General features: G+C 43.4%; 2 protein-coding genes across 2 annotated transcripts in view; one reads left to right on the forward strand and one right to left on the reverse strand.

The window, feature by feature from the left end:
* BCL9 (BCL9 transcription coactivator) overlaps positions 1-22,355 on the reverse strand; it is a 247,203-nt gene extending 224,848 nt beyond the window's left edge. Inside the window, exon 1 of the mRNA XM_030203804.1 lies at positions 22,132-22,355. The gene's annotated coding sequence lies outside the window, so the exon portion shown is untranslated. The remainder of the gene's footprint in view (positions 1-22,131) is intronic.
* TMPRSS3 (transmembrane serine protease 3) overlaps positions 22,140-22,980 on the forward strand; it is a 232,497-nt gene continuing 231,656 nt past the window's right edge. The window contains exon 1 of the mRNA XM_030203809.1: positions 22,140-22,202. Coding sequence (XP_030059669.1) covers positions 22,140-22,202 — 63 coding nt within the window. The remainder of the gene's footprint in view (positions 22,203-22,980) is intronic.

The following is a 22,980-nucleotide window of genomic DNA, read 5'->3' on the forward strand; positions in this document are numbered from 1 at the left end:
AACCATCAGAAGAAAGGAGGTGTTGATAACCTTGTACATGTCATTAGTGAGGCCCCACTTGGAATATTGTGTTCAGTTTAGTATCTTGCTAAGGATGTAAAAAAAAGTCTTGAATTGGTTCAAAGAAAAGCAATGAAAATGGTATGAGGTTTGCATAGCAAGACATACAAAGAGAGACTTGCTGACCTGAACACGTATACCCTGGAGGAAAGGAGAAAAAGGGGTGATACCATACAGACATTCAAATATTTGAAAGGTATTTACCTGCAGCAAACATTTTCCAGAGACGTGAAGATGGTAGAGCTAGAAGACATGAACTGAGGTTAAAAGGGACCCAACTCAGGAATGATGTCAGGAAGTATTTTTTCACTGAGAGGGTGGTAGATACCTGGAATGCCCTCCTGTGGGAGGGGGTGGAGATGCAAACAGTAACGAAATTCAAAAACACGTGGGATAAACATAAAGGAATCCTGTTTAGAGAGAATGGATCCAAAGAAGCTTAGCGGAGATTAGGTAGCAACACCAATAATTGGGAAACAAAGCTAGTTCTGTGCAGACTTCTACAGTGTGTGCTCTGATTGTTGCTGGACAGATTTAGCTTCAGAAGTTGGAGAACAAGGCCAGTGTTGGGCAGACTTCTACAGTCTATGCCCTAATCATGGCTGAATAGAAATGGATGGGCTGGAGTGGAGCTTTTCAGCGGCTTTGATGACAACTTCAGAAATTTTAGAACAAAGACAGTGCCAGGCAGACTTCTACAGTCTATCCCTGAAAATGGCAAGGACAAATCAAGATCACGTATACATATGAAGTATCACATACCATATGTAAAGAGTTTATCTTGTTGGGCAGACTGGATGGGCCATACAGGTCTGCCATCATCAACTATGTTACTATGATATCTCTGACTAAAATGTATATGCATACTGTTTCCCAGGCATGAATCTTATTTACTATTCAATATTCCTGGCTAGAAAGACAGCTTTAGATGCAAGTTGAATTTAATGTAAGACTGAAATCTAGGACAGAGTGTTGTCCTGGCCACTTCTTCCAGTTGTGTGCTTGCCCTTGGTTAAAGGCAGGATTTCTGGGCTTGCCACCCTTGGCTTACTGGAGGAAGGCCAGTCCAAGTAGCGGGCATAGTCATAGGTGGTCAGTGACAGACGCTGTGGAGCTTAAAGATGGACTAGACTAGGATGGGGTAGGATGGGGCATGGCAGAACAAGTTAAAATCCTTGGCGTGATGCCCATGTCAGCAGTAAATGGATAGTGGGTCACTTTTGAACACAGCAGTGATAGACTCCTCCACTGTGTCACTTTTCTCCATCTCAACCCCTAGTACCTCTGTTACAGATGGTAATATAAGAACATAAGAGTAGGCATACTGGATCAGACCAATGATCCATCTAGCCCAGTATTCTGCTTTCCAAACAGTGGCCAAGCCAGGTCACAAGTACCTGGCAGAAACCCAAATCATGGCAACACTCCATACTACAAATCCCAGGGCAAGAAGTTGCTTCCCATGTCTTTCTCAATAACAAACTATGGACTTTTCCTCCAGGAACTTGTCCAAACCTTTTTTAAACCCAGATATGCTAACCGCTGTTACCACTTCCTCCAGCAAAGAGTTCCAGAGCTTAACTATTCATTGAGTGAAAAAATATTTCCTCCTATTTGTTTTAAAAATATTTCCATGTAACTTCCTTGAGTGTCCCCTAGTCCTTGTACTTTTGGATCGAGTAAAAAATCGATTTACTTCTACTTGTTCTACACCACTCAGGATTTTGTAGAGCTCAATCATATCTCCCCTCAGCCGTCTCTTTTCCAAGCTGAAGAGCCCTAACCTCTTTAACCTTTCCTCATATGAGAGGATTTCCATCCCCTTTATCATTTTAGTGGTTCTTCTTTGAACCTTTTCTAATTCCGCTATATGTTTTTTGAGATACAACGACCAGAACTGAACACAATACTCAAGGTGTGGAAGCACCATGGAGTGAAACAAAGGCATTACAGTATTTTTGGTCTTATTCACCATCCCTTTTCCTAATAATTCCTAGCATCCTGTTTCCTTTTTTTGCCACCGCTGCACACTGAGCAGATGAGTTCAGCGTATTATCTCCAACAACACCCAGATCTTTTTCTTGAGCGCTGACCCCCAAGGTGCACATTGAATATACTCCAATGAATTATGTGCCAAAGGAAGGTCATTTTCAAAAAAGAAAAACGTCTTTTTTTTTTCGAAAATATTGTTTTGAACAAGGTTTTTGTGATCTGGATGTTTTGTGTTTTCGTCCATTTTCGAAAAAAATCATCCATGTGCAAAACGCACAAAATAAAGCCATTGGGATGTAGGAGGAGCCAGCATTTTTAGTAGACTGATCCCCCAGACATCCCAGGAAAGCAATAGGGCACCATAGGGGGCACTGGAGTGGACTTCATAAAATGCTCCCAAGTACACATCTCACCACTGCTCCCTTATCTTGTCTGCCGAGCCCCCCCAAAACTCACTACCCCCAACTGTACACCACTACCAAAGGCCTTACGGGTGAAAGGGGCACCTATATTTGGGAACAGTGGTTTTCCGGTGAGTTTTGGAGGGCTCACAGTTTCCTCCACAAGTATAACAGGTAGGGGGAGGGGGCCTGGGTTCACCTGTCTGCAGTGCACTGCACCCACCACTAGACTACTCCAGGGATCTGCAGGCTGTTCTAATGGACCCAAGTATAACATCTGAGGGTGGCACAGATGCTGGCAAGTAATGTTTTAAATCACATTTTGGGGGAGTGGGAGGAGGTTAGTGACCACTAGGGGAGTAAGGAGAGATCATCCCTGATTGCTTCCAGTGGTCATCTGGTCATTTAAGGCACTTTTTGTGACTTATTCGTTATAAAAATAGGTCTAGTTCAAAACTTAATTTTAGTTCTGGATGGTTTTGTTTTGTTCCATTATGGTTGAAAAACATCCAAGGGTTAGGAACCCCCTGATCTCACCCTTAACACACCCCTGACATACCCCCTTGTGATTTGAACCCACTTCTGACAGTCATCATACAAAAAGTCTAAAACGTCCAAATGCAGATTTATGCCACTTTTTGGACATTTTTCTCTTTTGAAAATGAGCTCCTAGGTAACTTTATATGTCTAAGTGCTTTGAAAATACACCTCTATGTTACAACAGTCCATCAGGCCTCTACAGCAGAGCTGAAAATATCCTTGAGGTTCAACCCATATAGGTAACATTTTGAGTTGAGCCACAGTAGTATAGAGCTTGGTGAAGCCTTTATGATAGATGCACACTCTGGTCAGGTACTAAAAGAGAACTTAATGCCTCAAATGTAAGGAGCAACTTTTGCCCTACAGAGCTCCAAATGTTGGCACTTCTATAGGCCTGCAAAATAGCTGTTTTATCTGCAAAGTTCAAGATTCATGCAATCACAGGCCCAGACTTCCCGCTTCCTGCAACCCTGAGACAGCCAGCAGCTCCTGCTCAAAGACAGGCATCTAGTCTTGAACCAGCACAGACTCCTGGAGATTGGGTTGCTGTATCTATTCTGGTTTTCCTGGTCATCAAAGCTATCCGTAAGTAGTGCATTTTGCTTTTTTTTTTCACTGTGGCACCTGCTCTGCAAGTTGCTCAGTCACCATCTCCTGGGCCATGATTCTGCAGCAATCGTCCTCTATTTTTGTTGCTTGTGTCGCTAAAAACTCCCACATTTCCTGTAGGGTCAAATGCAAATTTGGCCTTTATCTTCGAGGACTCCAGCAACACACTGCATAAGACACCTCACCACCTCCTCAGACATAAATATTACAGGTTGGTCTGCACCCACCACCATTTTAGGTCAGCCACTTTCAGTTTCTCTGCCTCACTTTATTGCTCATAGCCTTACCAGACAATGTCAATGGTGACCCCCAAAACCTTTCACAGTAGCTCCAGTTTCCTTTTAATAGATTACTTCCCATTGGGGTGATTACAGACACTGCACTTAAGTGACTTTACTGGAAGGGTCATAGGGAGCTGCCGCCTCAGGTTGAGCCTGCTCACGGTCATCATATGATCTCACCAGATTTCGATATTTACGCTGCTGCCAGAGCCTGGATGGAGGTTATATATCTAGCCCTGCATGGGCAATGCCACCACAGTATCCCAGGGAAATGTTTTTTCTCTACAGGCATTACACAGCCAGCTTCCATGGCCAGAAGGCCTAGTGGATGCTGATTATTACAAGTGTATGGGCTTTTTTCGGGGGTTTTGGCACCCTTTAGAACCATTCTGGATTTGTACATTTACCGTGACAGTATTTTGTGAGATCCTAAGTGTTTTTTTCCACTTTACAGATGTCTTTGGCAAGGGTGCAGATACAATGATTTTATTATACCCATACAGCCATGGTCTTGTGAACTATGTCACATGTTCTGCAAGTTTTCTCTAAAATGTTGATATTCTCACATATATGACCTATCTAAAATGGTGCTGAAAACGTATGTAATTTGCAGCTGTACCCTATTATCTGCCTTATAATTGATTGATAAGCCATATATTCTTAACTTAGGTCTTCCAGGGTCACAATAGGGCTTGGCAATCAGAAAGTACTCAATTATATCTACATACAATTTAAGAATACGGTTCATTTGCACATTTTGGACTCAATTTCCTACCCTGAAGAATCTGAATTGAAAAGTTTAATATAAACAACAGTACACCAACTTACAGAGAGATTAACCCAGAACCTAAAAAAGCTGGGGGGTAGAGGGGAGAAGTCCTCAGTCACAACAAAAATGTTTGGTTTTAAAGTAACCACATTTATGCAAATTAGCCCTGATCATAAAGGCCTCCCTTACTCTCACAACATAGTAACATAGTAGATGACGGCAGAAAAAGACCTGCACGGTCCATCCAGTCTGCCCAACAAGATAAATTCACATATGCTACTTTTTGTGTATACCTTACCTTGATTTGTACCTGTCCTTTTCAGGGCACAGACCGTATAAGTCTGCCCAGCACTATCCCCACCTCCCAACCACCAGCCCCGCCTCCCACCACCGGTTCTGGCACAGACCGTATAAGTCTGCCCAGCACTATCCCCGCCTCCCAACCACCAGTCCCGCCTCCCACCACCGGCTCTGGCACATATGCAAATACATCTAACAAATAGTAATTGTCAATATCCTGAAAAATAGGACCTATATGCTGCCCTAGATGAGAGCCCCTGCCCTACATCAAGAGTAATACTGAGTTGGTATACTCATCAAGATGCGCAATAATATACTTTCCAATGCCACTGCTGCTGTTAACCTGCTTTGCTCTGCAAAATAAGCTTCCAGGACAGAACTGTGAGCGCAAGCGGCTAGATAGAACTAGGCAACAGTCTTGATATGATAATGACCCATTTTTAGCACACACCTATTTTTGTGCTAGTTTACTGGATACCAATGCCTGAGGCAAAATGTATGCTATGTCAAACTTGTATAAGGAAATTAGTTTCCTCTTTTTTTGCAATTTATTTTGTGTAATATTTCCTTTGCAGAATGCTAAAAGATGTGCAGTTAAACACAGCATAACTGTGAAAATAAATTGGGCATGCAAAATGCTGGTAATTATAGAGACTTTATGCATAATTTTTTACTCAATTTTATATCTAGTCTAAAGTGTAGAAAACATATTTTCTCCCCTGAAACAGAACTGAATAGTTTCATAACAGTCAATTATAAATTTTGGATATGTGAATCACCTACCAGAGTTTGAAAACTCATCTGAATGAAAATCCAGAGGGAAAAAAAAGGTAACAGCTTAGTTCACACTGGTCAAGGGGGACCTTTTAGAAAGCAAATGGGGGAAGTTCTTGTTTATTTTGACCAATGAGCAAGACCATGATAAGTCTACATAAGAAAATATTCCCTGAAATATAAAGTCATTACAGATTAAAGACCCTGTTTACTAAGGTGCACTAGAGTTTTTAGCACGCACTAAATGCTAACCACCCATATATATATATATATATATTTTGGGGTTTTTTTTTGTTACATTTGTACCCCGCGCTTTCCCACTCATGGCAGGCTCAATGCGGCTTACATGGGGCAATGGAGGGTTAAGTGACTTGCCCAGAGTCACAAGGAGCTCCTATGGGCAATAGCGTTTAGCGTGCAATAAAAATGTTAGCATGCCCTTAGCACTGCTTAGTAAGCAGGGCCCTAAAAGGTTTCCTTATTCTGCTGTTGAATCCAAAAGCCATCCTTTACACATTTTCTGAGACTTATTGAAAAGAAAGGAATTTTTTTTTTATTGTGAGGTGCGAGAGGGCGGAATGAAATGAATATTTTTTGTTTAACTCAATGTGGGTAAAACTGTAAATATATTTATTTAACAAGGTTATACACTTCTTGTGAAAATCCAAAATCAAGACAGTGTACAGAATATAAAAAGCAGAGCATTAAAATCAGATACAGAAGATCATAACACAATACAGTAATAACAAACAGAAGGCAAAAGAATCTTTTTCAAACTTTTTACAAAAGGGCCCTGTTTACTAAGCCGCGCTAGAGGAGCGTTAATGCTTTTAGCGCATGCTGTGTAGACGCCCACAATATTCCTATGGGAGCCTACACAACGCACGCTAATTTTGTGCACGCGCTAAAAACACTAGCGCACCTTAGTAAACAGAGCCCTAAATAAGGTAACCCCCTTTTCAATGTATCCGGTAATTTATTCCATAAAATCAACCACCACTCAATCACTTTTCTCCACCACTTCTGCTTTTTGAGTACATCCTTACCAAGGTATAATAATCAATTAGTTTGCATAGAACACAAATTATGGAGTATTAACTCCTCAAATAATAATTTAGGTGCCTGATATTTCAGTACTTTAAATTATTAACCTTGATTTTTAAACATACAGCACTCTCTGACTGGCATCCAGTATAAAGGCACTATAGTATCCCTTCTTTTGCAACACATTATTTTGTATTTATTTATCTACAACAGTTTGATGTACCGCCCATTACACCATGGTGCTACTAATCCGTTTACAAAACTTGCATTTAACAACATAAAAAACAAAAACGAAAAAATAGGAAGAAACAAAGAGGTAAAAAGATACAGGCTCATACACATGGTTAATAAGATAAAAGGAACAGAAGGAGCCAGGTGATGGCTATAGGTAAGGTGAAATAAGCAGGACTTAATCTGATTTCTGAGCTTATGAAACAAGGATTCAGTGGAAGAGAATTCCATAACTGAGGTCCAACATAACTAACAGTGGTGTGGCGAGTAGTGTCTAAGCACAACTGAATATGCAGACGAAGTGACAAGAAGGCCTGTTGTGATGGCCGCACAGCCTGCACCAATGTAGAGAATCAAAAAGGTTACAGCAGTGGTTCTCAATCTTTCTTCTGTTACGACACCCCTGATAGACAATGTTCATGTGAACACCACACTGAATACTGCAGTTAGACATATAAGACAACCCTATATATCATTTTATTGCTAATAACATAAGTACATAAGTAATGCCATACTGGGAAAAGATCAAGGGTCCATCGAGCCCAGCATCCTGTCCACGACAGCGGCCAATCCAGGCCAAGGGCACCTGGCAAGCTTCCCAAACGTACAAACATTCTATACATGTTATTCCTGGAATTGTGGATTTTTCCCCAAGTCCATTTAGTAGCGGTTTATGGACTTGTCCTTTACGAAACCGTCCAACCCCTTTTTAAACTCTGCTAAGCTAACCGCCTTCACCACTTTCTCCGGCAACGAATTCCAGAGTTTAATTATACATTGGGTGAAGAAAACTTCTCCGATTTGTTTTAAATTTACTACACTGTAGTTTCATCGCATGCCCCCTAGTCCTAGTATTTTTGGAAAGCGTGAACAGACGCTTCACATCCACCTGTTCCACTCCACTCATTATTTTATATACCTCTATCATGTCTCCCCTCAACAGTCTCTTCTCCAAGCTGAATAGCCCTAGCCTCCTTAATCTTTCTTCATAGGGAAGTCGTCCCATCCCCGCTATCATTTTAGTCGCCCTTCACTGCACCTTTTCCAATTCTACTATATCTTTCTTGAGATGCGGCGACCAGAATTGAACACAATACTCAAGGTGCGGTCGCACCATGGAGTGATACAACGGCATTATAACATCCTCACACCTGTTTTCCACCCCTTTTCTAATAATACCCAACATTCTATTCGTTTTCCTAGCCGCAGCAGCACACTGAGCAGAAGGTTTCAGCATATTATCGACGACGACACCCAGATCCCTTTCTTGGTCCCTAACTCCTAACGTGGAACCTTGCATGACGTAGCTATAATTCGGGTTCTTTTTTCCCACATGCATCACCTTGCACTTGCTCACATTAAACGTCATCTGCCATTTAGTCGCCCAGTCTCCCAGTCTCGTAAGGTCCTCTTGTAATTTTTCACAATCCTGTCGCGATTTAACAACTTTGAATAAGTTTGTGTCATCAGCAAATTTAATTACCTCACTAGTTACTCCCATCTCTAAATCATTTATAAATATATTAAAAAGCAGCGGTCCTAGCACAGATCCCTGAGGAACCCCACTAACTACCCTTCTCCATTGTGAATACTGCCCATTTAACCCCACTCTCTGTTTCCTATCCTTCAACCAGTTTTTAATCCACAATAGGACATTTCCTCCTATCCCATGACCCTCCAATTTCCTCTGTAGCCTTTCATGAGGTACCTTGTCAAACGCCTTTTGAAAATCCAGATACACAGTATCAACCGGTTCCCCTTTGTCCACATGTTTGTTTACTCCTTCAAAGAATTGAAGTAAATTGGTCAGGCAAGATTTCCCCACACAAAAGCCGTGCTGACTCGGTCTCAGTAATCCATGTCCTCGGATGTGCTCTGTAATTTTGTTTTTAATAATAGCCTCTACCATTTTCCCTGGCACTGACGTCAGACTCACCGGTCTATAATTTCCCGGATCTCCCCTGGAACCTTTTTTAAAAATCGGCATTACATTGGCCACCCTCCAATCTTCCGGTACCACGCTTGATTTTAAGGATAAGTTGCATATCACTAGCAATAGCTCCGCAAGCTCATTTTCAGTTCTATCAGTACTCTAGGATGAATACCATCCGGTCCAGGAGATTTGCTACTCTTCAGTTTGCTGAACTGCCCCATTACGTCCTCCAGGTTTACCGTGAAGTCAGTAAGTTTCTCTGTCTCGTCCGCTTGAAATACCATTTCCGACACCGGTATCCCACTCAAATCTTCCTCAGTGAAGACCGAAGCAAAGAATTCATTCAATCTCTCCACTACGTCTTTGTCTTCCTTGATCGCCCCTTTTACCCCTCGGTCATCCAGAGGCCCAACCGATTCTTTTGCCGGCTTCCTGCTTTTAATATACCGAAAAAAAATTTTACTATGTTTTTTTGCCTCTAATGCTATCTTTTTTTCGTAATCCCTCTTGGTGATGGCTGCTGGAGACCTGCAGCATTTCCAGTTGGGTCTGGTGGCAGAAGACGGGACTAATTACAGAGATTTCAAAGTTAACTGGCTTCCTGGTTCTCAGCTCTCCCCAACCTGCTGCACACATGGTTAAGGAAAGCACAAGCTTGCTATCAAATTTTTGCTGATACACCTCCCAGCTCCTGGTGACACACCAGTGTGTTTCGACCAAGGAGGTTAGATTGAGACAGGAGATGGCCTGAGCTTACCTGTCCCATTATGTGGTCAGAAGCCAGTAGGCGGAACTTGCCAGCATTTTAGTTCACTCAAAACAATAGCAAATGCTATTAAAAACAATAGCAAAAGATTATTAGAAATAACAGACTGTCTATGCATGGTCCATCTGTGAAAAGTCCAAAACTGTTCCAGGTGGATAGAAAGTGCCTTAAAAGGTGGAGGACAGGGCCGTGCCGATGCGGTAAGCGAGGTAAGCGCCACAGGGGGGCGCCCACCTCTGGAGGGCGGCGCCGCGGTGCTTACCCTCGCCCCGCCGAGGCCTTTAAATCTTTTGGTCGCCCCGGGTGTCACCAGAAAGGGGGGTGCCGCCGCTCCCGCTGCTCTTCATCCTGGCAACCCCCCCCGCACCAGCCCTTTAAATTTATTTGCTGAGCGAGCGCAGCACCTCGTGTGGAAGTAAAGGAAGCGGATCCGATCATCTCATTGGGCCTTCCCTCACTGTCCCGCCCTCCTCTGACGCAACTTCCTATTTCCTCTAGGGCGGGACAATGAAGGAAGGCCCAATGAGATGATCGGATCCGCTTCTTTTATTTCCACACGAGGTGCTGCGCTCGCTATCGCGTCGGCAATTTCTTTTTAAAGACCGGGTGGCAGGGAGAAGACGAGGCAGGGTGAGGGTGGGGGACAGATGGGGTGAAGGTGGGGGGGAACTCGGATAGCAGAAGGGACTGGGTGGGAGACAGATGGGGTGAGGGTGGGGGGCACTTGGATAGCAGAAGGGACTGGGTGGGAGCCAGATGGGGTGAGGGGGACTCGGATGGGCAGAAGGGACTGGGTGGGAGACAGATGGGGTGAGGGTGGGGGGCACTTGGATAGCAGAAGGGACTGGGTGGGAGACAGATGGGGTGAGGGCGGGGGGCACTTGGATAGCAGAAGGGACTGGGTGGGAGACAGATGGGGTGAGGGGGACTCGGATGGGCAGAAGGGACTGGGTGGGAGACAGATGGGGTGAGGGTGGGGGCACTTGGATAGCAGAAGGGACTAGGTGGGAGACAGATGGGGTGAGGGGGACTCGGATGGGCAGAAGGGACTGGGTGGGAGACAGATGATGGGGTGAGGGTGCGGGGCACTTGGATAGCAGAAGGGACTGGGTGGGAGACAGATGGGGTGAGGGGGACTCGGATTGGCAGAAGGGACTGGGTGGGAGACAGATGATGGGGTGAGGGTGGGGGCACTTGGATAGCAGAAGGGACTGGGTGGGAGACAGATGGGGTGAGGGTGGGGGGCACTGGATAGCAGAAGGGACTGGGTGGGAGACAGATGGGGTGAGGGCACTTGGATAGCAGAAGGGACTGGGTGGGAGACAGATGGGGTGAGGGGGACTCGGATGGGCAGAAGGGACTGGGTGGGAGACAGATGGGAGAAGGGGCATGGAGCTGGAACTGGGGTCTGAAAAGTGAGCAGGAGGGAGAATGGGGTCATGCCTGGGGCAGGGGTGGATGGGAGAATCAATGGATCTGGAACTAGGGGCAGCCGCAGGTGGGAACTGGGAGCCGAAAAGAGGGGGCAGTGAGAGAGGGGGATCCTGGATGGAATGGGGAGTGAGAGGGAGGGCAGACCCTGAATGGATGGGAGGGGGAAAGAGAGAGGGCAAATGGTGAATCGAAGGAGCAGAGAGAAAGGGCAGACAGTGGATAGAAGGGAGTGAAAGAGCAGACAGTGGATGGAAGGGGGCAGAGATAGAGGGCAAATGCTATAGGGAAAGGAGAGAGAGAGAGGGCAGATGGTGGATGGAAGGGGGAGAGAGAGATGGCAGACTGGGGCAGATGGTGGATGGAAGGGACATTAGAGAGGGCAGACACTGGAGAGCAGAGAGAGAGCGAAGACAGATGCTGGATGGAAGGAAGACGGTGAAAAGAAGATGAGGAAAGCAGAAACCAAAGACAACAAACTGTAAATATATATTTTTATTATTTTGCTTTAGAATATAGTATTTTAGCTGTGTTAATAAATGTTTATAAATAGAACATGTAAATAAGGTAATCTTTTTATTGGACTAATTTTAATACATTTTGACTTAACTTTCAGAGAACAAAACCCCCTTCCTCAGATCAGGATAGGATACTGTAACAGCACTATACTGTATTGACCTGAGGAAGGAGATTTTGGCCTTTGGAAGCTAAATGTATTAGTCCAATAAAATGGTATTATTTTATTTTCTGTATTTGTTTTATTTATATTTGTTAATTTGTAAAGTGGTGATTGGTATTTGTTAGTTTTTTCAAATTTACATCTGCTGTCTTTATATTTTGCACAGTACTAGGAGACATTTTCTGTTTCTGTGGTGTTGCATTGTATGCAGAGTCTGGCATCGGGGGTTCAGTTTAATTTTTGTCTAAATAGAAAGTTTATGATTACTTATTCTATAGTGGATTAGGGTGTATCTGTGTTTGTGAAAAAGACATGGCTTTCAGTTGGCATTGACTGTGCAGGATTGACGATCTGTACTATTCTGTCTGGTTTCGTTTTACAATAGGTGAATTGATGTTCTAGTGCTCACTGTAGTGCTTAAGATGCTTTCCTTTTCCTTGTGTGACTCGTGGAAACGACTGCTTATGGTATGGTAAAATTGCTCTATAGGTCGTGAGTGTTTTGTATTCTCGGTATGCCTAGTACTGGATTTGGGGGGGGGGGGGGGGTGTTAAACAATGACCGACCCCGGGTGTCAACTACCCTAGGTACGCCACTGCTGCCGACGTCTCCCTTCCCTTGCACTCGTTGGTTCCCTCAGTGTCCCGCCTTCTTCTGACGTCAGAAGAAGGCGGACACTGAGGGAACCAAGAGCGCAAAGGGAAGGGAGACGTCGGCAGCGCTCCGTTCACTGACGCTGCTGCGACCGGAAGTAAAAGATTTAAAGGCCCCAGGGTGCGGAGGGAAGGGCAGAGAGGCATGGATGGGAGGGCAGGGCCCAGGGAGAGGACAAATTGCTGGAAGGGAAGGGGAGGGGAGAGAGGATTGCTGGCTATGGATGGAGGAGGGAAGGGCAGAGAGGGACAAGGATGGACATGGGGGCCCAGGGAGAGGACAAATTGCTGGAAATGGAGGGGAGGGGATAGAGGAGGCAAGGATTGCTGGCTATGGATGGAGGAGGGAAGGGCAGAGAGGGACAAGGATGGACATGGGGGCCCAGGGAGAGGACAAATTGCTGGAAATGGAGGGGAGGGGAGAGAGGAGGATTGCTGGCTATGGATGGAGGAGGGAAGGGCAGAGAGGGACAAGAATGGACATGGATGGGAGGGCAGGACCCAGGGAGAGAGGAGAAATTGCTGGAAATGGATATAGAGCAAGAAATGAAGAAGAAAGGAGAAAAGTAAAGAAATAAATGGAAAGGAAGCCCTGGAAATGGAGTTAAGAGGACATATAGCAGCAGATTCAGATACTGGACCAGCATGATTGAAAAAAGAAAGTCACCAGACAACAAAGGTAGAAAAAAATTATTTTATTTTCATTTTAGCGTTTGGAATATGTCCACTTTGAGAATTTACATCTACTATCTTATTTTGCAATGTATAGCAATTTGTTTCTAAGAATATTGCTGACAATTCCTTTCAGTGTGGCAAGTGGTGAGCGATCATTTTCATGGGGTGGGGACGTGATCATTTTCATGGGGGGGGGGGGGGGGGGGGGGGTGGTGGGGGGGGGGGGCGCCAACTGATAGTCTGCAGGGGGGCGCCAGAGACCCTAGGCACGGCCCTGGTGGAGGATAAAGGACTTTTTATTTATTTATTTACATATTTCACAGCTTTATTTATCTGAAAGATTTCCATAGCTAGATATATATCATGAAATAAAACTGAATATCACTAAAACAGCTTAAAAATTATTGTAGATCGTAGAAACATCAGTACAAATCTGTATTTTGGTTTACAGATTGCAGTAATACATGGCCAAATTTCAGTGAGGATATCCTGTTTTCTGATGGGTTCATCCTAACTGTTGTAGAAGTCTGCCTTGGGAAGCCTGGTGGTTATAAAGATGGAATATATTGAAATTAAACTCTCCTTTCATTGGGGCAATGGAATCACATCTTCACTTCAACTCATCTGTAGAAGTTTACATTTTAGATACATAAGTGGATAATTCTGTTTTGAGATGGTTCAGGAACAAATGGTTTTGTAACTCATAATTAAAATAAGTATTTGTTTCATGCAGATTTCTAATTTGTTTAAACATAACTAAGGGCCTATTTACTAAGCCATATTAAAGGCGCATAAGTGTCTTTAACACAAGCTAAACATGTACGCGCGTTAACCGTGTATGCAATATCCCTATAGGTGTCTACACGGTTAACGCACACACTAATTGTAGGCGCGTTAAAAATGCTAATGCGCCTTAACAAACAGGGTCCTAACCTAATGCATTCCATTGGTTTTCTTATATTTCTTTCTATCTGATCGATAATAAAAGGAGCTCATTGTGAACACTATCCATCCTTTTGTTGATGTACATGAGGAATTGTGATATTGCATAAGAAAGTTTTTGTTTTTGTTCCTAGTCATGCATCCATAATCCTTGCATAATTCTTTCAAGAAAACCAAATAATCATTTAACTTATTAGTGGAATATAATCACAAAGGCATGGTATGGTCATACTAGAGCCCAGCTAAGGAACAGGATGTTTTGAGTTAGTCTGCACTGGACTAAGCTTGCTTTCCTTGGGCCATCACTATCCAGTTGGATAGGTAGTGCCTTAAAAGGTGGAGGATAAAGAATTTGTTTATTATTTGACATTTATATCCCACATTATCCCAAGCAAACTCGGGTTCAATGTGGCTTAAGTTTGGAAGTACAGTGAGACAGAATAATAGAATTCAGTAACACCATGGGAGCAAGTTGATGGATACGTCTGAAACATTTAACATGTGAGATTAGCATATATACCCAACTGGGCATTTAAAAGTCTATCCTTTAATAATGCCACATGTTCAGAAATCATAGCCATAAGTATAGACAGTTATTTAAACTTACCCCATACACACACAACAGGCGTCCAAACATACATTGCAAAAGTAAACATTAACTTCTACAGCACAACACAGTTTATACCAAATTGTTTAACTACCCTTTAGGTTTTGACTTTGGGTTTATCAAGCAATACCATGTGCATGTAAGCTCTGGATAAATGAACTAAAACAATAAAAGTTTAAAACAAAAGCCCATACTACTTGGTAGCAATAGGAGCTTAAAATTACTCAATTAGAACGTTCGCATTAGCATGTGACCTGGCTAACCCTTACTTATTATGGGAGAATTTACCCATAGATTCTATATAGCGCTCATAGAGATCTGCGCCAAAATCCAAGCGCATTCTGTTATAACATGCGTAAATTAATTGGCTTAACAAGCCAATCACCGATAACAGCATTTAACAAGCAATAATGAGCACTAATTGGCAATAATTAGAATTTATGCGCACAACTCCCTAAAAGCATTCAGTAATGCACTGCACCTAAATTTTAATGCGCACAGGCAAAAAGGGGCGTGATTATGGGCAGGGAAATAGTCATTTCATATGCATTCCAAAATTTACAGGCATAGTTATAGAATATGGTCCTCTGCACCTAAATCTACATGCTGGGATTTACACCACATTTTCATTGGTGTAAATGGATGCACATAGTTTTAGGCGCTAGTCTATCGACTAAGTATATTCTACACAGTGCATATTCTCTAGCGAAAAAGGTGCCGGTATTCAAATGCCAGGCCACCATTCAGGATGGGGTGATCACTGAGGGACCCATCCTACAACAGCCAGGCCCCCTGCAACCAGTCACAGAATCTGTGACAAGGCAGAACTGGTGTGTAGAGCTTGAGCTCTTTCATTAAAACTTGGGGACCATGGGTCAATTTTAGCAGACAATGGAAAAGGTGCCGGTACTCAGTACCCCCTCAAAAAAACCCCTGATTCTACATACCATGCCTAAATCTAGACACCGCTTACAGAATACACTTAGGTGGAAATGTTTTCCATGCGGATTTTGTAGGCACCAAATATATAATATGGCCCTTATGGGAGAATTCAGTAAATGGCACCCAAAATAAGGCACCGGGAAGACCTACACTACACTAGTATTCGGCAGAGGGCACTCTATACAGTGTCCTTTGCAGAATTCTAGCTTAGTATGGATCTCGAGCCTAACTTGGGCATAAAAAATGTTTCACGCCATGTGGAGGCTTCGGCGTATCAGATACTTCCTTCCTAGAGATTTGTTCCGCACACTTGTCCTCTCCCACTTGGACTATTGCAGCGGAATTTACGCGGGCTGCCAGGCCTCTCTGTTGAAAAAGTTCCAAACAGTTCAGAACACTGCTGCGAGACTCATCCTGAGAGAGCAACGCTTTGCACATGCCGAACCCTTACGGTTCAAATTACACTGGCTGCCTGTTCAGGAGCGCATTGCCTTTAAACTCTGCTCCTTGACCCATAAAATTATCTATGGGTTTGCCCCGGAGTGTATGCACCCCTTGATCGACCTCCTGCCCAGGAATGCCAAACCTGCTGCTTGTTCCTTCCTCCACCTTCACTTCCCAAACTGTAAGGGTGTCAAGTACAAGAGGATCTTCGCCTCGTCTTTCCGCTATTGGAGTCCTAAGCACTGGAATTCTCTCCCGCAACACCTTAAAACTCAAGCGGACCATCAAGAAGTTGTTGAAGACCTACTTCTTTGCCAAGACCTACTCCTCACTTTATACCGCTGCTTGATGCACCCTCCCTGGCTCCTACCCTGCTAGTTCACTCTGTTAGATGCTTCTCCCCCTGCATACTCCTTGTATATTCTTCTAAGTTTTCCTATTCTGTATTTTATTTAATGTTTGTAAGCCACATTGTGCCTGCATGAGTGGGAAAATGTGGGCTATAAGTGAATAAATAAATAAATAAGCAAGCACTTACGCCTGCTGGTTGGGCTCATAAATAACACTATTCTATAACATCACGCCTAAATTCTGGGAACGCCTCTGACCCGCCCATGCCATCTCATGGTCACAACCCATTCTGAGTTGCATCCTGTAAAGTTTAGATGCGCGTGTGGACGCAGGGCAGATCCACGCATATATCATGACTGCCAATTAACACCAATTATTGATTATAAGCAGCTCATTAACTAATTGGTTCACGTGTGGATCCTAAAGAGGCAGAAACTGCTCCGGTGTTACTATTTTTGCAGATCTTGTGCACTAATAGAAAAATTAGCAGAGGACCAGCAAAAAGAAAAAAAAGGCCCAATTTGGAAACACAAGAAATGGGCTCAGTGTATGGGAAATTCCTGCATAAAATGTGCTAGATCCATTTCTTAGTGCATCTTAGAAAAAGGGCTCCTTTATCTGGTCAGTAATTTGAATATAGCCGCTAACCAAATGACCTCTTTCTCCACCCAAGCTCCACTGAGGACTGCCCAGACACCATCCGGATAACATTCAGCTGCACTATACAGTTAGTGCTGCTGTATTGAATATTTCCCTCCCCAGCACTTATCCAGTTAGAACTGCCTGCTAACCAGATAAGCACCTTTGAATTTCAGCCCATAAATCCTTTGAATATTGGGCCTTTGCTTTTTTACTTACCTAAAGAGGGTGATAGGAATGTGCTGTTTTAGGTTTGTGTTTTATGTGATTTATTATAAATATTGTATAAAGTGCTAGTGCACTGTTTTTATTGTTACTCAGGATGATATTTGTTATGACAGTCGGAATATTAAGTAGGGCTGTACCAAATAGCATATTATACTATTCAGTCATATACAAATAATGAAAAGTATTATTCAGCATTGAGCTTTTACATAACAAAAAACTAAAAGAAGCAACGCGAAATCAGAAATAGTAAAAGAAGCAATGTGAAATCAGAATCCAAGTGTATATTTCAGTAGGATTTAGCACAGTACAGCCCCGTATTATTCATATTCGAATTTAGGACCCTGTTTACTAAGGAGTGTTAGCGTTTTTAATGCACCTACAATTAGCACGCACGTTAACCATGTAAGCGCCTATAGGGATATTGTAGGTGCGTACACAATTAACACACGTTAAAGAATGTTAATGCACCTATAACGTGGCTTAGTAAACAGGACCCTTAAATCACTATTCAGCCCAATACGAATAATGTATTTGGGGCCAAATCAATATGAATAATCAGTACAGCCCTAAGATTAAATCAAATCAAGCAATAAAACAGAAGAGAAAAATAAACAAGGGCCTCTTTACCTCACTGCAATACATTTTCCTAATGTTGGTTATAAAAGGATGAGGGTAAACTTTGCTCTGATACACTTAAGAGGTGTATTTCACAGCACTTAGACTTACAAAGTTACACAGAGGCATATTGTCACAGCACTTAGAGACTTACAAAGTTATACAGGAACCTATGGAACTTTGTAAGTCTAAGCATTTTGAAAATGAACTCCTTATAGGCTCATTTTCAAAATACGTAGACTTACAAAGTTCCATAGGTTACTTTGAGGCTCATTTTCTAAGAACAGACTCACAAAGTTATGTGGAGGGGCATTTTTGATAGTGTAAATCAGATTTTGGACATTTTGTGCTAAACGCACCAAATCCAAATAGGAAATATAATTTCAAAAAAAGAAAATGTCTTTTTTTTTTTAATACCGTTTTGAACAGGGTTTTGTGCGTCTATCTTTTTAGGCCATTTTCAAAAAAAAAATGTATAAGTTAAAAACGTACAAAATCAAGCCATTGGAATGTAGGAGGGGCAGCAGACTAGCCCCCCCCCCCCCCCCCCAGACATCCCAGGAGAGCAATGGGGCACCATAGGGGACACTGCTGCAGACTTCATATAAATGCTCCCAGGTACACATCTCACTATTGCTCTCTTGTCTGCTGAGCCCTCCAAAACCCACCACTACAATAGCCCTTATGGGTGAAGAGGCACCTACATGTGGGTACAGTGGGTCTCTGGTGAGTTTGGAGGGCTCACAGTTTCCACCAGGGTAACAGGTAATAGGAGGTATGAGCCAGGATCCACCTATCTACAGTGCACTGCACCCACCACTACACTACTCCAGGGACCTGCATGCTGCTCTAATGGATCTCGTTATAACATCTGAGGCTGTCAGTGGCTGGTGAGTACTATTTTTATTCATATATATATATATTTTTTTTTTTTTTTTGGGGGGGGGGGGGGGGGGTCATCCCTGAATCCCTCCAATGGTCATTTAGGACACCTTTTTATGTCATTCATTACAAAAACAGGTCTAGACCAAACAAAGTTTTCACCCTAGACATTTTGGTTTTGTTCCATTAGGGCTATAGAACGTCCAAGTGTTAGGCACGCCCTAATCCAGCCTTCAAGATGCCCCCAAAATGCTCCCTTGTGGTTTGGACACACTGCAGACAAAATGTATAGAGAAAACATCTGTAAAACAGGTTTTGAAAAGAAATCCATCCAAGTGGTGTTTTATGACACTTTTTGGACATTTTTCTCTTTCGAAAATGAGCCCATAGTAAGTAACGTCTTGCCCCATCCTTGGCCACCTTTAAATCTAGACTGAAAGCCCACCTCTTTAACATTGCTTTTGACTCTTAACCACTTGTAACCACTCGCCTCCACCTACCCTCCTCTCTTCCTTCCCGTTCACATTAATTGATTTGATTTGCTTACTTTATTTATATTTTGTCTATTAGATTGTAAGCTCTTTGAATAGGGACTGTCTTTCTTCTATGTTTGTGCAGCGCTGCGTATGCCTTGTAGCGCTATAGAAATGCTAAATAGTAGTAGTAGTAACTTTGTAAGTCTTTGAGCAGGAGCTGCTGGCTGTCTCAGGGTTGCAGGAAGCGGGAAGTCTGGGCCTGTGATTGCATGAATCTTGAACTTTGCAGATAAAACAGCTATTTTGCAGGCCTATAGAAGTGCCAACATTTGGAGCTCTGTAGGGCAAAAGTTGCTCCTTACATTTGAGGCATTAAGTTCTCTTTTAGTACCTGACCAGAGTGTGCATCTATCATAAAGGCTTCACCAAGCTCTATACTACTGTGGCTCAACTCAAAATGTTACCTATATGGGTTGAACCTCAAGGATATTTTCAGCTCTGCTGTAGAGGCCTGATGGACTGTTGTAACATAGAGGTGTATTTTCAAAGCACTTAGACATATAAAGTTACCTAGGAGCTCATTTTCAAAAGAGAAAAATGTCCAAAAAGTGGCATAAATCTGCATTTGGACGTTTTAGACTTTTTGTCTTTCTTAACAGCCAGGCAGAATAGGAACTCACTTTAATACTATTATATTCCCTGCACCCACACCACCACAAAACACAACCCACTTAAATTTCTGTTTCTATCAATGCACTTTTAATGGAAACCAGCTGTTGTAATCTAGGTCTGGCTATTTAAACCCCATCTTTGTGAAAGCTGATAGGGCATGATCAGACTTTCAAGATGACATAGAGGCATATTTTCAAAGCACTTTGGGAGGCTAAGTTCCATAGGTTTCTATGGAACTTTGGGAGGCTAAGTGCTTTGAAAATAAGCCTCAATGTGCCCCGATGCTCAAAGCTTACTGTGCTTGCAACATTAGATTTAGACTGATTGTAGCGAGTCTAGCACGCACGTTATTCAGCATCTAAACGCACAAAGGGGTTCTGCATCGCTTTTACCATTTGCAGTAAAAGCTACCAATAAACCTTTGCAAATACATTACAACGAGCTCATTAGTATTAACACAGAATTCTGCACAATGCACAGAAAGGAGCGCCTACCTTTAGTTTTCCGGCAGGTCTGGAGCTGTCATTGCATGAGGCCAGGGTTAGAATAGAATGTCTGAAAATAGCTCCCAAAACCCTTATCTAGAACTGCAGCAGTTTATGAACCATATTAGGGCATCTTTTACTAAGGTGCAATAGCATTTTTAGTTTTTGCTAGAAATCAGCTAGTGCTAAACACTTAGACGTTTATAGGAATACTAGTAAAACATGCCCGTTTCAGGCGCAAATGAAACGGGCGCTAGCAAGGTTTTCCTCCCGAACCCCCCCCCCCTCCCTGCTCACCCCTTCGGCGTTGTGAAGGCACTGACCGCCATTGTTGTGGACCTCGTCAACGCACGCCAACGCCACCTTCAATGTGCTGAGTCGTTGGTTGTGAAGCCACTGACGCCATTGCTCCGCCCTCGTTTGACGCGAGGGCGGGACCCCAATACAGTGATTTCGGTGGCTTCACCACCACGAACCCTTCGAACCGGAAGGAAGTGCCCGGAGGAACTGACAGTGACGTCAGTGTCCTCAGAACGTTGAGGGTGAGTTTTATTATATAGGATAATGGGTGTCTCAGCGTTTAGCACTAGCTGATTTCTAGTACAAACTAAAAACGCTAGGGCACCTTAGTAAAAGACCCCCTTAGTCCTGGAGAAAACTGGATTATCTGCAGGATATGACTTCATGTAAGAATTATCCAGAGTAATGAAGTAGAAAAGCACGGGATAATCAATGAAAAATGTGTAGTTTGGAAAATTGCATCTCTATTTAACATTCATGTTTCCCCTCCCCCCCCCCCCAAATGAAAGATATCACAAGCCTTTCCAAATATTAAACAAAATTCAAAGATGAAATGGTTAAAACTGATGTTAATCCCACACCATAGGAGCCAGATCTGTGGATCCAGTCAGTGGGTGCTGAGCACCCCAATATTCCGCAAGCTCCTTCATTATGTCCACGAAGGGCTTATTAGTATTGAGTGTGGCACCCCCGACCATTTTGAAATGTTGGTATCTATGTCCCACAAGCCTCTAATTATTACAAGCAGCAAGTTTATCACATCATACTGTACTCAAGCATGGTTTAATTACCTATACAAAACATAAAATACTTTGTATGCATAACTGAACTCCAACAGCAACACCACCAGCAACAATAACAAAATCTTTTGAGTCTGGATCTCTCGGTTAATTCCCAGTAAATAAGAGCTCCTGGAACAAAAATCGTTCACACCTGTTCTTAATCATCAGCGATGCTGTAACCCACTCCCACCATCCTCTGAAAACAAAGTCACAAAACCCAACAGGTGGAAATATAATTCCTTTAAATTTAGCACACCCACAGAATGAAGCCATACTTTCACTATTGTAAAAAAAAAAAAAAATCATTTTACAAGCATAAAAAAAAAACGAACACAGCGGGTCAGTTCCAAGGCTTCGAAGTTTCTTGCTTTTGCCAGGATCTGCGGGTGAGTAGTAAAATGAGGGCCAGCCTTAGTTTATGTCTCCACCATACACCGGCCTTTACAGCAATCACTGCAAATCCGATTCCTCAACTGGCTCCTGAGCAATCGCCTAGTTCTCCTCCCACCGAGCAGGACATTGCATGGAATCCTCGGGAGACGCTCGTGAGTCCCTGTCGGAGCAACTGAAACACCCCCCCCCCTCCCCCTTCCCCCTTCCAAATCTCAGCTAGCAAGGCCGCTCTCACCTCTCTTTATGCAGGTTTCCTACCGATTTCTCTCTTTGAAGGTTGGGAAACTGAAGGAAGCAACCGAACAGGTAAGAAACAGGAGAAAGTCTCCTGGCTTGTAATCCGTAGCCGCAAAACACTACACCAACATCAAAGCACCTTTGGCGGCGAAGATTTCAGGGGCTTATTGTTTGTTCTTTTCGGCTAAGCGCAGCTCCTGACTCCCCCTCTTGCTTCTGGGACACTTGGTACGGCCCAGACAGTCATTACCAACCAGCTTTCACATACGGAAGGAAGCTTGTATCGTGAAATTGCTGACAAGCTAAACAAGGTTTCACTCACGCTTCTCCCCCCGCCCTTTTTCTTCTTTCTCTCTTTAGTCCAGCACGCTGGTGAATGAGGCTGCTGTATTAACGACGTGGGCTAGCCTATCTATGTAGGCAGTTCCGACGGTGCAGAAGATCTTGCTTTTCTCACCACAAAATAACAGAAGAATGCTGTGGTAGTCCAGACCCCTAAAAAGGGTCAGTGGTCGAGCCAGAACTGATTTTTTTTTTTTTTGGGGGGGGGGGGGGGGGAGGAAGGAAGGTGCTAGATACAAGGATTTTGACTGTTCTGACCGATGTGTTTTCCTTCCCAACCTGCGAGCCGATCGTCGCCCCTATGCCAGCGAAGCCTCCTTGAGCTTGTGAGCGCCCTGAATGGGATGGGATGGGATGCGGCTAAGACTTGCTTTCAGCGCGCTCACAACCTCAACGAAGCAGCAGCCCCGTAGTTCTTTTCTGATACGGCCGCAAATAGTGGGTAGAGGTGATGCGACGACGCAACTGCACAATTGACTGGCAGGTGAGGAAGAGAGATCCTTGC

This window comes from Microcaecilia unicolor, chromosome 5 (genome assembly GCF_901765095.1).
Source record: "Microcaecilia unicolor chromosome 5, aMicUni1.1, whole genome shotgun sequence".
Taxonomy (NCBI): Eukaryota; Metazoa; Chordata; class Amphibia; order Gymnophiona; family Siphonopidae; genus Microcaecilia; species Microcaecilia unicolor.